The sequence below is a fragment of the Echinops telfairi genome, unplaced genomic scaffold, assembly GCF_000313985.2.
Source record: "Echinops telfairi isolate 266 unplaced genomic scaffold, ASM31398v2 ScPeMD7_2;HRSCAF=8, whole genome shotgun sequence".
Classification (NCBI taxonomy): domain Eukaryota; kingdom Metazoa; phylum Chordata; class Mammalia; order Afrosoricida; family Tenrecidae; genus Echinops; species Echinops telfairi.
The window spans coordinates 6,100,413-6,115,661 of record NW_022103898.1 but is presented as its reverse complement, the minus strand read 5'-3'; the positions used below and the strand labels follow the sequence as shown (position 1 = coordinate 6,115,661).

The window sequence follows — 15,249 nt, the reverse complement described above, 5'->3', positions numbered from 1 at the left end:
GGGGGGCGGGAGGGGGGGTCAGGTGTACCTGAGGCCTCAAGGGGACATCCTTACTCTTCAACACTCTGCAGCGGTCGTGTGCAGCGGATTGACCCAAGGCAATGTGTCCTGGGATCTCTTGCCCGCTGCTTCTGTGAGCGTTGTGGTAGTTCCCTCATCTGCTGTCAACTTGAGACTGAAGAGTGAAGGGGTGGAGTTTAGCCTGTCCATCAGGTCCCAGCTGGATGACCTCATTTGGAGGCACTAGGGAGATAAATGGCTCACTGAAGGCAGGACACATGCTCACTCCCTGCGAGACATCCCTGATAAAGAGCCTAATGGAGTTCCCTAATGCTGGCAGAGCTCTGGAGCCAGAGGAGCCACGTGGAGACCCACGCCAGCCCTGAGATGCTTACAGTGCCACTGGATCCACAAGACTTCCCACCCACTGGCCTGTGATCTACCTGCAGTCAGCGTCATTGAATGTGCTGCATGAGTCAGAAGGGGACTTTATAGATTGGTATCAGACATATGGGCTAATATTGGACTCATGGACCTGATCTGGACTGGGCTGGAATGTTTTCTCCATATTCAATTGCTCTTGTATATAAAGCTCTTTCTTCTACACATCCAAGTGTCTGTGAATTTGTTTCTCTGATCTACCCAGACTCACACAAGCGTTGATTGTGTATCCCATCAAGATGAAACCCTTGACACCGGCAGCCTTTTCTCCGTGTATCATGACGTGACCTAGGTCCACTTGTGAGGGTCCACTGACCTACCTGGGAAGTGGGCATGAAACTACTGAGAGTCCCCAAGAGCATCCACTGGCCAGCCCACAGGAGCCCCGTTCCCCTCGCTTGCCCAGCCCCTCCCCCGAGCGAGCTGAGAAAGGCCCTAAAGAGCCTCCCACGGTGTCTCTGCGTCCCTGGTGCTGCACCAAGACAGGGCGTGCGGATGCCCGGTCAGGAGCCATAGTCCAGGGAGTGTCCACTTTCATTTGCTGGCTGATGACAACGCCGGGTACCCATGCACCGGTGGTCACACAAACGGAGAGCAGCACAGGGGGGCCCAAGTCCTGGCCACCACAGGTGCCACCTCCCCGTGATGCGACTGGCGACACCAACCACCTTCCTCAGAACAAGACCGATGGGAGCCATGTTTGGATCACAGCACGGGTAGTGTCTGCTCCCCGTGTAGTGCTCAGTGATCCCGACTCCTCACATTCCCCACCCTGCCCTCGGTCCCTCTGATCCTGACACTGTGGATTGCCACCAGGATGACTGAGGGGAGGCCAGTGCCCCAGGCCATCTCCTGTGGACTGCTGTTCAGAAGCTGGAATGCAGGGGGAGACCCAGACAGCTCAGAGAAGGTGTGGTGGGGCCCATTCCTGTGGCTGGGTGTGGGGGACCCCTGCCCCTCCCATGGGCACACACAGCCTCACCCATGGGGCACAGGCCCGGCACACCCATACATGCTAAATAGGAGTGGGGCACTCCCAGTATGGGTATGGGCCACCCATACCAGCTCACATCACCTTTGTCACCAAAGACGGCAGTCCCAGCCCTCCCTCAAGGGATGAGTTCATGCACTGTTTGACCAGCATGGCCCATGTTATAAATGTCCAAAGGGCCCTTGGCAGAAAGAAGGCTCCCCACCCTGATGCTAAAACAACACACCTGCTATCTCTGCCTCCCTAGGCCAGCATCAGCTTCCTGGGGGCAGAAGGGGGGTGGCACTGGGCCATGGTGGTGGTGGCACCCGTCGCCCCTTCTCCCCACCCAGGGTGCTCACAGTAACCCCTCATGGCATCCAGGCCCTGCCACCCAGCTCCCCACTCAGTGCTGCCTTACCACCCCCACCCCCACCCCCGCCAGCATCATGAGCCCAGGTATGTCTCCAGCAAGCAAGAGGCAGAGATGAGGTGAGCACCTCCTTAGTGCTGGCCTTTAGTCAAATCCTAGGATGCCCCAGACACTTCCTAAAGAAAGGACAGGGACAGGCATGACGCAGTCACCCAAGCAGAGCCTCACACGCACAGACCCCCGGCTCTGCTAAACGCCCCCCTCTACCCCCCACCAGCCTGGGGCTGAGAAAACAGGAGACGCAGTGGATAAAGCCAGGTCTGAACACACCTCTTGGGGGGGGGGGGGGTGTAACTGGACTCTGCTACTCTCTTCTCTTCCCCCGAGTCTCCCCCGAACTGAGCAGCATTGCCCCCAATTCGCCTGGGGTGCCACAATGGCCATGTGCTTCCTTTTACAGTCTAATGCTAGGGCAGCGGTTCTCAACCTGTGGATTGCGACCTCTATGGGGGTCAGACGACCCTTTCACAGGGTCACCCAATTCATCAACCCTAAGAGGCACCAACAATCAGGCAGCAAAATGACCGTGATGAAGTTGCAACGACAATAATTTTAGGGTTGGGGTCACCACCGCATGGGGAACTGCATGAGCGGGTCGCTGCGTGCGGAAGGTGGAGGAAGGTGGAGAACCGCTGTGCTAGGAGAAAGAAAACAAGTCTCCATAGCAATTTGGAAAGGCATCTAATCTCCCCTTTCGCCTTGGCAGTCAGGAAACTCAGCGTTTACAGACAATAGCTCCCTACGCGGCATGCAGGTGCCAGCTTCGTTCCTCAGCACCTCTCATTCTGACTTCCTGCCTGGCATAGTGTGCCTTCAACTGGTACAAAACAGAAACCAAACACTGCCATCGCGTCCATTCTGCCTCTCAGGGACCCTCCAGGACCGGGTAGCACTGCCCCTGGACAAGAGTAGAAAGCCTCATCTTTTGCCCTGGAGCGGCTGGTGGTTTCCAACTGATGACCTTGCAGTTAGCAGCTCAAGGCGTAGCCAGGACCACCAAGACGCCCTCCGTCCACCCATTCGCAGCAGCAGAATCCTTCTTGATCAACCCTAAGAGGCACCAACAATCAGGCAGCCAGTCAGACAGACAGCGTCAGACAGACCAGCAGCAGCACAAACCCAGGCTATGCAAGGTCACCAAAGATACTTTCCCAAAGTGGCCGGGGCCTCGAGGACCTCCACTCACCAGGCAGACGAGCTCTGGAAGGTCATCCGTGGTGGGCTGGGGCCGTCCTCCCGAAGCGTGTGCACGGCCTGGGGGGCCTGTGGCAGGGGGCCCGGGGGAGGCTGGGGCTGCCCGCCCCCCGCCGGCCTCCGGGGGTCCTGCTTCATCCAGCGTCCGTCGAGACCCCAGCGTACCAGGTAGACCTTGCATATGTCGTAGTTCATGGCCGAGAAATAGAGGAGGTCCAGGAGCAGCAGCATCAACACGAAGAAGCCGTACACCCACACGCCCAGCAGGGCCGTGTAGTTGCTGGGGAGAGATGGAGGGTGAGGCTGAGCCAGGTGGAGGGCACGGGCCCCCCACTCCTGGGACCGGACACCCTGCATGGCTGTCCTGAGGCTCACGCATACCACCCCTGTCTCCTCTACTCTCCCAACCCTGCTGGCCATCAAATCTCCCCTGGGAGAGACTCAGTGCCTGCCGGGGCCTCTGGGCCTTCATCTGAGCCATCATCCCCTACCAGTCGGCATTCACCGGCTCCTCACGGTGGCACTGAAACTAAGGGGTGTTCCACCCATTTTACAAGTGAGGATGCAGGAGCTGATACACCTCCCCCGGCCACCGAGAGCCGGGTCCTGACTTCTTACCACAATCAACAGACTGCTGGCGACGTTCACTGGCACGAGCCTGCCCCGGCTCATCTCGTGGGGATTCATTGCCACGGTTGCAGCGCAAAACGATCTGGCGGTTGTGTTGTTGTTTTGTTTTCAACCCCGGTGGTGCTATCAGGGAAGCCTTGGACTGCTAACCATGAGGCTGGCAGTTCAAACCCACCAACCGCTCCGAGGGGGGAAGTGGAGGCTTTCTGCTCCCCAGGAGATTGACCGCCTCAGAAACACTAGATAAGGGTTTCCAGTTAGAGGGCTGACTTGAGGGCAGTGGGGTTTGTTTGGCTTTGTTAGTTTGGTTATCTTTCTGAGAGCAGATTTCCAGGCCTTTCTACCATGGTGCCGTTGTTGGCTCTGACCTCCGTGCCCACCCCTCAACTTCTAAGTGAGTCTGCTTTGTCTCAAGGCCCCCACAGACCCCCCCCACCCCTGGCAGGGCTGGGGACCTCAGGAACCCCGTTATGCAGATGAGCCCTACGAGAGGCTACAAGTCACTCCTCAGCCCAGCCTGAGCCCCATAGCTGATGCCTCCCGCTGGCTCCAAGTCCTCGCGGGTCCACCTCCCACCCCCTGACGTGGCTTCCGGAGGCCTGTCAGAGGCTGCTGCCTGGGAGACCCAGGGAGAATGAAAGCCGGCTGTATCTCCCACATGCTGGGGTGGGGGTGGGGGGTGTCCCGGCGCCTGGCAGCTCTGGGCAGCTTCTCACGCAGCTTCTGTTTCATCGCCTGCCATTTGCAGAACACACACGCACGCACGCCCTGCGTCTGGCTGGAGTTAATTTCCAGATCACATTTGAAAATCAAATAATTCAAACCAACAAAACCCAGCCGAATGTGACTTCTAGCTGATCAATCAGGGGAAGGGGGAGAGGGGCCTTGGAGGCCCGAGAGCTGCCTGGGCAGGCAGGTGTCCCAGAGGCTGGCACCTCTAGATAGTCCTGCTGCAGGTGACAGGGGATGGCTGATGGGGGCACCTCACACTGCAGGTCCCTCTTTTCCCCTCAACAAGAGTGCGTGGGGAGCAGGGTGGTACAGGGAGGTGGTGTTAATGACATGGGGACCGTGAGACCTGAACCCAAGACTCCACTCATCTCTGACGGAGGGTGAGCCGAACACTGACCGGATGTGGGGAAATGACCCCCTTCACTCAACGCCCGCCCTCGGCTTGACCTTGGGAACTCCCCCCGCCCCAGGTTCATGGGGCCCTGAAGTTTGATGCCTCAGCTCCAAAGCCAGCTTTGCCAAGTCGGCGCTGCGGCATCTCTCGGCAAGCGCCGCTGAGCCAATCCCAACTCGTGGTGACCCTGCAGGGGAGCTGCTCGTCGGGTTTCCTCGGCTGTCCTCTTTAGGGGGCACAGACAGCCTCATCTTTCTCCTGGAGAAAGGGGAGTCAGGTGGGCTCTAACTCATCTGGACCCGTGGGCCTCCCAGCACACCTGTGGGGCGAAGGGTTTTCCTGGCTCTGCTCCTTGGGACGCAGGTGGCCAGATCCTCCTTGCAAGTGCCTCTGGCTGGCTCAACACACCGCCCTTTGGGTTGGCAGGAGAGTGCTTAACCAGGGCACCACCAGAGACCCCCAGCTCCTGAGGGCCGGTTTATTTCAGGGATTCTGAGACCGGGTCTCTGTTACTGCCTGGTATCAATCTTCCTGCTATTCGTTTTCCATCCGCGTGGCGGGTGAGACCTGGTGGGGATGTTACTCATCGCTAAGCACACTTCAAACTCACTGCCGTGGGTCGACGCTAGCTCACGGCGAGCCTATGGGTCAGGGTAGAACTGCCCCTGTGGGTGTCAAGACCGTCACTCTTTACGGGAGTAGAAAGCCTCGTCTCTCTCCAGTGGAGCAGCTGGTGGCTTTGAACTGCCGACCTCATGGTTAGCACCTCAGTGTGTCACCACTATGCCATGAGGGCCTTCATTCAGGGCCAGGCTGCCATTCCTATTCCCGGCACACGCCATGCTCCTGATGCTCGTTAGCTCAAGTGACACTGTTAGCAGCCTTGGGCCGCTCCCAGACTCAGACGGACAAGCTGGACTTGAGAGTTCATCCTTGGCCCTGACATACGACCTCAGGGGAGGCTTCCAGGAGGAGGTGACAACTGAGCCCGGGATTAGCTGGCTGCACAGACAGACAACTGTACCAGCAGAGGAACTGGGGGCCAAACCCACTGCTCTCAAGTCTATTCTGACTCAGAGTGGCCCTTCAGGGCAGCATGCACCCGCCCCTACCCTGTTCCCAGGCTGTACATCTTACAGGGCATTCTCCCCGGGGGCAGCAGAACCGCCGGGGCCTGTGGGAAGCTGGGTTTGAATCCTGTCTCAGCCACCTTACGGTTGTGAGCTCCTAGCTGACTCTCCTGACTCCCAGGTGCCTCCGTTTCCCCAACTGTGAAATGGGGGTGAGGATGTTAGTACGAGTTCAGAGGCTCTAGGGGTGGTGTGGTGTGTAGAATATGCACTGCTGTGTATGTTGCTATTGTTATTGCTACGATTATTCCACAGCACACACACACACCACCCCACCCCAGCTGGCAGCCCTCAGCATCTTCCGACAGCTGCCCCTGCTTCCCACTGGGGCCTCTCCTCCCGCCAGCCCCCGCGGCTGCTGTCATGGGAACCACCGAGGCCAGCCTGGCGCCGTGGGGGCTGCTGGGAGGGTGGAGCAAGGATGCTTTCGGAAGGCAGGGGAGGGAGCGGGTGGACATCTGCTCCAAACCCCCTGTTCCAGTATGTGGACAAGCCTGACACTTCTATTCCCTGCCAGCTCTCCTCATCCTAATCCCTCCAGACTAAGCCCGTGGTCCCTTCAAAGAAGGTCACTCCAGAAGGGACCTGGGTGTCAGTCCTTCACCCCTCAGTATAAACAAGCCCTGGAGAATGCAGGCTTCCTGCAGGCGGTGGCTGCAGAGTCTGGTGCCCCTGGAAGGTAGGGTTACAGGAGGAGCCAGGGAGTGTGGCGTTGCTGGGCACCCATTCCCCAGGTAGGCAATAAGCCTGAGCACCTGCAGGTGAACTCCCTGCTAAGGGCTCACTGGGACAGGCAAAGACTTCCCTCTCCCAGGGGCTCAGGCACCTGCCAGGTGGGCAATAAGCCAGACTGCCAAGACTTCCCTCCCCGAGGGCCTCAGGCACCTGCAGCCAGCCAAGATGCGCTCTGCCAGGTGAGGGGAGGGAGGGGGTTCCCTGGTAAGCTGATTTTCAGCAGATGTCGCAGGGGGGAGCAGATGGGCAAGGAGTGACTAACAGACACAGCCTTTCAACAGCACGCATGGTGATGGAGCAGTGGCCAGAGTGCCAGGAGGGACCCTGAGGTGTTGGGGGGCAGGTATCAGGAAGGCGTCTCCCACCGAGAAATCCGTCGAGGGGCGAGGGCAAGGGCAAAGAAGACTGCTGCAGGGCACGGTGGTGACCGGACAGTGACAACCAAGCATGACTCTGGCAGCTTAAACCGTCCCGCGCTGCCACCCAACCCACCACCCTCAGGTCCATGCTGACGGAGCTTACAGGGATCCCGAGGGTTTCTGGGCTGTAGATCGTTACCAGAGCAGACAGCCTCATCTTTCTCCCAAGGAATGGCTGGTGGTCTTGAACTGCTGACCTTGCGGTTAGCAGCCCAGTGCGTACCCACTAGCAGCGGTCAAACAAGGTTATTAAGACCTTCTTTGGTAATGGCAACTCCAAACCCCCCCCAAAAACAAACCCCAATAAACACACTGACTGCCATTAAATCTACTCTGACTCACAGTGACCTTACAGGACAGGGTAGAACTGCCCCTGTGGGTTTCTCGGACTGTCACTCTCCTCACTGCCATCCAGTCAATGCTGACTCAGTGCAGTGCCGGTCTTTCTCCTGTGGAGTGGCTGATAGTTTCCAACTGCCAACCATGTGGATCAAGTCCATGTAACCACTCCACCACCAAGGCTCCACTTGTTACAAGAACAGAGAGCCTCATCTTTATCCCAAGAAGAGGCTGGTGGTTTAGAACTGCCAACCTTGTTTGTGGATGGAAGTGGGTGTCAGCCCAGCCCTTCCCCACTCAGTCAAAGCTGAGCAATTCTGACTCATCAGCCTCTGGGATGGAGTGAAACTGCCCCAGGGGAGGGGGTGGTCCCCAGGGGGAGAGGCTCACCTTTTGGGGGGGAGGAGCAGCGGGTTGGAACCACAGACCTTTCAGTTAATTGCTACGCACATCACCACCACACCACAGTCCAAACCCCAAACCAAACCCACTACCAGCAAGTCAATGCCGACTCCTTGGCATCCCGGATGACAGAGCGGACTGCCCCTCAGCGTCCCCCAGCCTTCGCAGAAGCCGACAGCCTTGTCTTCCTTCCGAGTGTGGTAGGTGGGTTTGAACCACCAGCCCTGTGGTTTGCAGCCCGGGGCTTATAGCCATGCCCACAAATGAGGGTCCATGTCCCATCCCTGGGCTCAGAGGAGGATTTTCAGAGGAGGACACATAATGGCTTCGAGACCCGATCCAGTCCTTCCGGAGACGGTGTTTATTTAAACTTTTATGACTTCCAGGACTTCATGGGGTTTGGAAGTCGGGCAGATAATAATCGTCAGGGACATTTTCTCTTGCCATTTCTGGAAGCAATCATTAAGGCCGTGATGGATGACCACACTGTCTTCAGAGCCGTGAGTCACAAGGTGCGTGCCCTTCCAAAGTGGGTTCCATATTGCAGGCGGAGGCCCAGGCCGTTGGGGGCTGTGGATCTTGTCATCACCACCGTTCGAAGCGGAGTCAGGGGTCTCTGAAGGCGGGCTTCTTGGCTTGTTGCTGCGGCTGTTTCTGTAACTTGCAGGCAGACAGATTTCCAAGAGCGTAGAGCAGTGCTTCTCAACCTTCCTAATGCCGCGACCCTTTAATACAGTTCCTCATGTGTGGTGACCCACCAACCATCAAATTATTTTCGTTGCTGCTTCAGCACTGTAATTTTTCTACTGTTATGAATCGGGCGGCCCCTGTGAAAGGGTCATTTGATCCCCAAAGGGGTCGAGACCCACACGTTGAGAACTGCTGGCTTAGAGGCTCTTTGTGTATCCACTAGAAACACAGCCAATCTGCACCCTTGGGGTGGCTGTCAGGTGCCGCTGAGCCGGGTCTGACTCGCAGCAACTCGATGTGTATCAGAATGAGGCGATCCGCTGCCCCCAGTCCTGTGCCGTCCTCCGACCTTTCTTATCTCTGAGCCCATTGTGGGGGCCACTGTGTCCATCCATGTCTTTGAGGGCTTCCTCTCTGCCACGTAGCCTAGTGCAGCTTACAGGTAAGATCCTGAAGGGTTGAATCCAAATGACTGGGTGTACCCTGTCCTCTGCGGGTAGAGGGAAACCCACGCGCCCCTCTTCCAGACTCAGCCTAACCTAGTGGCTGTTTCCAGCTACTAACCGAAAGGTGGGCAGTTTGAAACTAGCCTCGGGTTCCCTTATGCACGACAGCCTGGCCACGTGTTGTCAGAAAGATGCTGGGGTTGTCTTGGTTGACAGGCGCCATCGAGCTGTTTCTGACTCACAGCCACCCAACGCACAAGGGAAGGACATGCCATCTGTCCTGCGCCATCCTCCCTGCTGTTCCTGCGTCTATATGTCCATCCATCTCATCGAGGGTCTTCCTCTTGGTCGCGCCCCTCCACTTTACCAAGCACGACGTCCCTCTCCAAGGACAGGTCTCTCTTGATAACTTGTTCAAAGCATGTGACACAAAGTCTCGCCGTCCTCACCGCTACGGAGTATTTGGGCTGTACTTCTCCCGGGACGGGTCGATTTGTCCTTTGGGCGGTCCATGGTACTTTCAAGATTCTTCGCCTGCACCATCTTTCAAACGTGCTGATGCTTCTTCAGCCTTCCTTAATCAGTGTCCAATGTTCACGTGCATCAGAGGTCACGGAAAACTTAGTCCTCAAAGTGACCTCCGTGCTTTCAGCACTTTCCGGAGGTCTTGTGCAGCAGGTTGACCGGAGGTGATGCGTCTTTTGAAAGATACCAGCTCAGAAAGAGGTTTTTCTCCATCACAGGGAGCCCGTGGGAGTTGAAAATCGACTTAACAGCACCTAATAAGAAGCCCTGGTGGTGCTGTGGATTAGGGGGGTGTGTGTGTGTGTGTGTGTGTGTGTGTGTGTGTGTGTGTGTGTGTGTGTGTTCGTCCGGGTCGACTAGAGAAACAGATCCAGGGAGACTCGCATGTGTGTAAGAGAGAGCTTTCTATCAAAGAGTAATTGCATGTTAAGAAAACATCCCAGCCCAGTCCAGATCAAGTCCATAGTTCTGATATTAGCCCATATGTCTGATATCAGTCTATAAATTCCTCTTCAGACTCATGCAACACATGCAATGACGCTGAATGCAGGAAGATCACAGGCCAGTGGGTGGAAAGTCTTGTGGATCCAGTGGCGGTGGAAGCATCTCGGCGCTGGTGTGGGTCTCCACGTGGCTCCTCCAGCTCCTCTGGCTCCATCAGCGTAGCTCCATGTGGCTTGTCAACAGGAATGTCTCACAGGGAGAGAGCATGTATCTGTCCTCCAGTGAGCTATTTATCTCCATTTGTACCTCCCAAATGAGGTCATCAAGCTGCGACCAGATTGACAGGCTAGATTCCACCCCTTCGCAAGCTGACAGATTATGTAACTGCCACACTGTGGCACTGCTAGACACAAAGCTAGCAGTTCAAACCTGCCAGCCACCCTGGGGGAGACAGATGAGGCTGTCTGTATCCTTAAAGATTTACAGCATAGGCTGCCAAACCTATTTCGCCTACTGCCCACTTTTCAGGGGGGAAAAACAACTCAGCACCCCTCCCCTCAATGAAAAAACGTTTGCACTCTAACCCCAGTCCAGGATAGAGAGCAGGTATCTGCTTCTGCAGTACCCCCACCCATCGTTCTAGCTCCCAGGCTGGGGCCTGTATCACTGGCTCAGTCTTGGGGACGCCAGGTACAGTCACCATGAGTTTGAATCAGCCCGATGGCAGAGTGCTGGGGTTTTTTTGGTGAATGAGAACAAATAGAGTTTGTTTTTGTTATCCCATCTCATGGGTGTTGGCCATTCTTCGGGAAAGTTCTTCAGCACCCAGGAATCAGGGCAGCACTGGGCACGAGCAGGTGGCTGGAGCTCTGCCAGGTGGAAGGTGAGCTGTGTGGGACCAAGGTCCACCGACAGCCGACGAAGAGGCTTGCAGTCCGTTAGCCTCAAATACTGGGGCTTGATGGCTTAGTGGTTCCACACTGGGTAGCTAGCCACAAGGCCAGCAGTTCAAAACCACCAGTCTCTCTGGGAGAGAAAGACGAGGCTTTCTGTAAGTTACAGTCTCAGAAACTCACAGAGGCAGTTCTACTCTGTACTGCATGGTCACTACGAGGCCGCGTGGACTCAATGCCAGTGAGTTTCATTTGTGTGTGTGTAGGGGGAGGGGGTGGGGTCTTAGGTCTTCTTAGAATCCTTCTCCTGCCACCCCACCCTCGGCCATCTGCCTGGAGGAGTTGCCATGCTGGACCCTCCACTCTGAGACCACCAGCTGCATGAAGACGTCGCTGTCCCTGTCCCTGCCTCTGGGCCATGCCCTGTCTAGCCACAGCAAACCCCCCGCCCCCCTTGCCCTCAGGACTTGCTCACGGACCCCAGTGGGTGGGGGCAGGTGCTCAACACTTGTCCTCAAAGCCTGGGGCCTCGCTGGCCAGCCGGTCCCGGCAGCTTTTGCTTCCCCGTGGCTGCAAGTGGGCCTCGGTGCGCGCCTTCCACTCACGCTGCCCGCCCGCCTTCCTGCCCGGCAGCCAGAACCAAAACAAACCGTTCTGTTCCTCCCGAAAAACACAAATAAATAAGTCATCCAACGCTCGCCTTCTCCCTGTCACGGCTCCGCCCCTGCAGACTCACTGCACAGGAGGGGCAGCCCCGGGTGGGCCTGGCTGATCCGGCTCTTCGCTGGCCCCAGATCCAGCCCGGGGGGCTAGGGGTCCTGGCTGGCCTTCCCCGTGCGTGTCCCTCCCCATGGGGGGCGCAGGACACCTGTCATCACCCGAGGAGGTGGGCTCAGGCTGGCGGGTAGTCTGGGCCTCAGCCTCCAGTCTGCCTCAGAGTCACCACGGGGACTACGGGGTTGCTAACCACACGGTCAGCAGTTCGAACCCACCCGTCTCTCTGTAGGAGAGAGACGAGGCTCTCTGTTCTTGTACAGCGTTGAGGCTCCAGAAACCGACTGGGGCAGTTGTCCTCTGTCCTCCATGGTCACCGTGAGTGGGAAATGCCTGGATGGCACGGAGTGTCAGGGATCTTACCCCAGGACCCCTGGACTCGTGGTGGTGGCAGACCACAAAGGGTCAGAGTCATCGTGTGTGTGTGGGGGGGGCGGGGGGATCATCCAGAAGCCAGGGGACTCTGCCTGCCCTCCTCCCCACACACACACCTGGGGCCACTTTAGAACCTCTGCACAAGGCCAGGTCCTGCCCCATTCCTTGGCCTGTCCTAGGCACAGTTCCAGGAGTCCCCACCTCCACTGTCCCTGACCCCACCTTGGAGGCCCCACCTGGGCCAGTTCACTGGCTCAGTTTCTTCCGAGGTCCCAGAGCCCGGGCAGCTGGGAGGTCAGGTGGAGGGACTGGAGCAGCCCCAGGCACAGTCCCTGGACTGACGGTCAACGTGGCAACCCTGCCCCCACCATGTGGTCACTGGCAGGTCCTGCACACCATCCAGGCTGCTCTGCACCCCACAGGCCCCGCTGCCCTCAGAAGGACCCCCAGCCCTGCCACCCCCTGCCTACGAGGCCCTGCCAGCTGGGTTCCATCCCCAGGCTCCCTGCACCTCCTCCTGGGCCCAGACCTCGATTTCCTCTGGCCTCAGAGGCCCTACCTTCTTAAACACCTGTGAAAGGAGCCAAAGTCAAAGTCAGCCCTGAAACCACCTTCCATGAGGCCCAGGAGCAAGTGTGATGGCAAAGGTGGTGGGAGCACCCAGCACCGCTGTGAGCTCTGGGTTCTTGATTGTGGAGAGGGAAGAAGACAGCTCAGGGGGCGGGTGTAATAGCAAGAGAAGGGGCCTCTAGACATCCCACTGCCAAGTGTTCAAACCCACCAGCCGGTCCCTGGGAGAGAGAGGAGGCCGCCTGCTGCGGGTAGATCCACAGCCTCGGAAACCCAAGGAGCATCAAGCCTCCATCCGACAGGGTCACTGGGACTTGGAATTGATTTGGGGGTACATTTTCGGTTTCCCAAATGGGGTAGGGGGTGTGAGTTGTTTGCATTGCATGGGTAGAGGCCAGAGGTGAGGCTCCACATCCTATAGTGCTTAGGATAGGACCCTCCTCCATCCCCGGCCAAGACTCACCCCCTCCCTAACATCAGCAGGGCCTCGGTGAGCTTCCCAAACTCCTCCCTGCCCTGAGTCACCTCCCAGGCAGATTGAAGCAACTTCCAGAACAGCTGTGCTGGCTCTTGGCTCCAGCCCCTGCGGGCTGCCCTGATGGGCTGCATGCCCCAGCCTGGCCTGCCTCATGGGGCCCCAGGGAGCGTGTGCACTGAGCAGTGCGGGAGGCTCCAGGAGGAGCTGCAGGTGAACTTGGTGATGTGATAGAAACAGTGCCTGGCCCACAGCCGACACCCCAGAAACGAAGCCCAAGTCCAAGCCCCAACTCTTCAGCATCCACCCCGGAGGCCCAGTGCGCTGAGTGGGCGGGGACACCTGACATCTGTCCACATGAGCAGATCACAGAAGCCCTGGGCTTCCACGTCTTGGGGAAGTCTGGCTGCTGTGCCGAGCCCTGCCCGGCTTTCACCCGGCACTTGTTACATTGCCAGGGCTCCACTCCACCTCCCGCAGGGGATCAGTCTTTGGCCTTATAAAACGCTGGGGTCAAATTCCAGTCCCCCAATTCCAGGGCTGAGCTTGCCGAAAGACTTCACACATGGAATTATTCTAAGGCCTGAGCAGATGGCAAGATATTCAGGGGACGCTCCAGTGCATTTGAGGCAGGCGGGCTGGTGGGAGGAGGGAGATCTGGACAATAGGGTTTCCTGTCTCCTGTCTGACCCCACGGAAGAGGCAGAGCCCCCTGAGTGAGCACAGAGTGGCTCAGGCCCCACCATCAGGCAGAGAGATGGGTCCAAGCCCCAGCCCACCACCTCTCAGCATTTCGGCTTCGTCATCCAACAGTCCTCAACAAACACTCCTTTTTCAAGTCTTAAGATTTAAAGAAGAAAACCACATCCGTCCATCTCTTGCGCAGAGTCTGCCTCTGACTTGCTGAAGAAACTACGTCCGGAAGCATCCCTGTGACAGTCGGGCAGATGATGAGACGTGTAAGCAATGAGAGAGGCTAGCCTGTGTGATAGGACAAGAAAAGAGGAGAGCCGCCAAGGACAGACAGACAGAGGCGGTCAACTCCTGGTTGCCATTGACATCATTGGAAGCAGAAAGGGGTGGATGAAAAACAGCTTTGGGCAGCTAAGAAAAGGCGGGAAGGTGGCAGAGTACAGAGTTACAGAATAGAAGTCATTTGTCATCTGAGCCGTAGTCAGAAGGAAGAGTGGGGGAATAGGCCCTATTTACAATTTCAAAATCACAGTAAAATAAATCCGGGCTGTTGAGTCGATGTAGACTCATGGCAAGTCTGTCAGACAGAGTAGAACTGCCCTGTGGGTTTCCCAGACTGCAAATCTTCACAGGAACAGAAAGCCTCATTCCCACCTGGAGAACGGCGGGTGGGTTTGAAAGGCTAACCTTACAGTTAGCAACCTAATGCATATCCACTGTGCCACTGGGGGCCTCTTTCCAGGGGGTGAGACTTGGGGGCAGGGGGTGCTGGTCGGGCCTCAGTGGGGGTCCCTGGCGCTGGGGCTTCAGTACTCACTTATGCATGTAGCCCTCGGAGGTGGCCGTGAGGTTGGCCTGCATCACCGCCTGGAACTCCGTCTCGTTGCAGCAGTACTTGAAGACCGTGTTGTTGTGGTGGCAGCAGAGGACAAAGGTCTTGTTGTCTGAGAGGCGGGGGCAGTGGAAGCCGAAGTGGTAGCGGCCCTTGTGGTCGGTGTAGGGCTCACAGACCCGGAAATGCGCGGACAAGACTGAAAGACAGAGTCGCCAGGCTGGGAGGGGGCCACTGTCCCCAAACCTCCCACCTCTTCCTCCCACCCCCTCACCAAAGCCTGTCACTCCGTAAACCACCTCTTTGGAGAACCTGCCTCTGGGCTCCTCTTCCAATGACGGGGGGAGGGGAGGGTCATCAAGCCAGCAGGGTGGCCTCTTCGCCCAGGGACCCTGCTCCCTTCCGGCCAGGAAACCCACGTGGAGCGGGCCCCTGCTCCAAGCCAGGTGCTTTCACGGGCTCTATCAGGCCACGAGAGCAGGCAGGGCAGCGCCCCACTAAGCAGATGGAGAAACTGAGGCTCTGAGTTCTCAAGTGACTTGCCTAAGACCACGCAGCGGCTAAGGGGTGGCGGTGGAGCCAGCTTCTGACTTGGGATCCCAAGCCCAGCATGCCCTGGGGTCCCTCTGGCTGGTGGTGGCAGTGGTGGAAGGGGCCTCCACTTGATGCTGACTCGTAGCGATCCCATGGGGCCGGGGAAGATGTTGACTCAC

The 15,249-nt window shown here is 57.6% G+C and overlaps 1 protein-coding gene across 1 annotated transcript in view; it reads right to left on the bottom strand.

Moving 5' to 3' along the window:
* SHISAL1 (shisa like 1) overlaps positions 1 to 15,249 on the bottom strand; it is a 47,834-nt gene that overhangs the window by 27,739 nt on the left and 4,846 nt on the right. Inside the window, exons 2-3 of the mRNA XM_045293024.1 lie at positions 14,522 to 14,735; positions 3,031 to 3,318 (exon numbers count right to left, since the gene is read on the bottom strand). Coding sequence (XP_045148959.1) covers positions 3,031 to 3,318; positions 14,522 to 14,735 — 502 coding nt within the window. The remainder of the gene's footprint in view (positions 1 to 3,030; positions 3,319 to 14,521; positions 14,736 to 15,249) is intronic.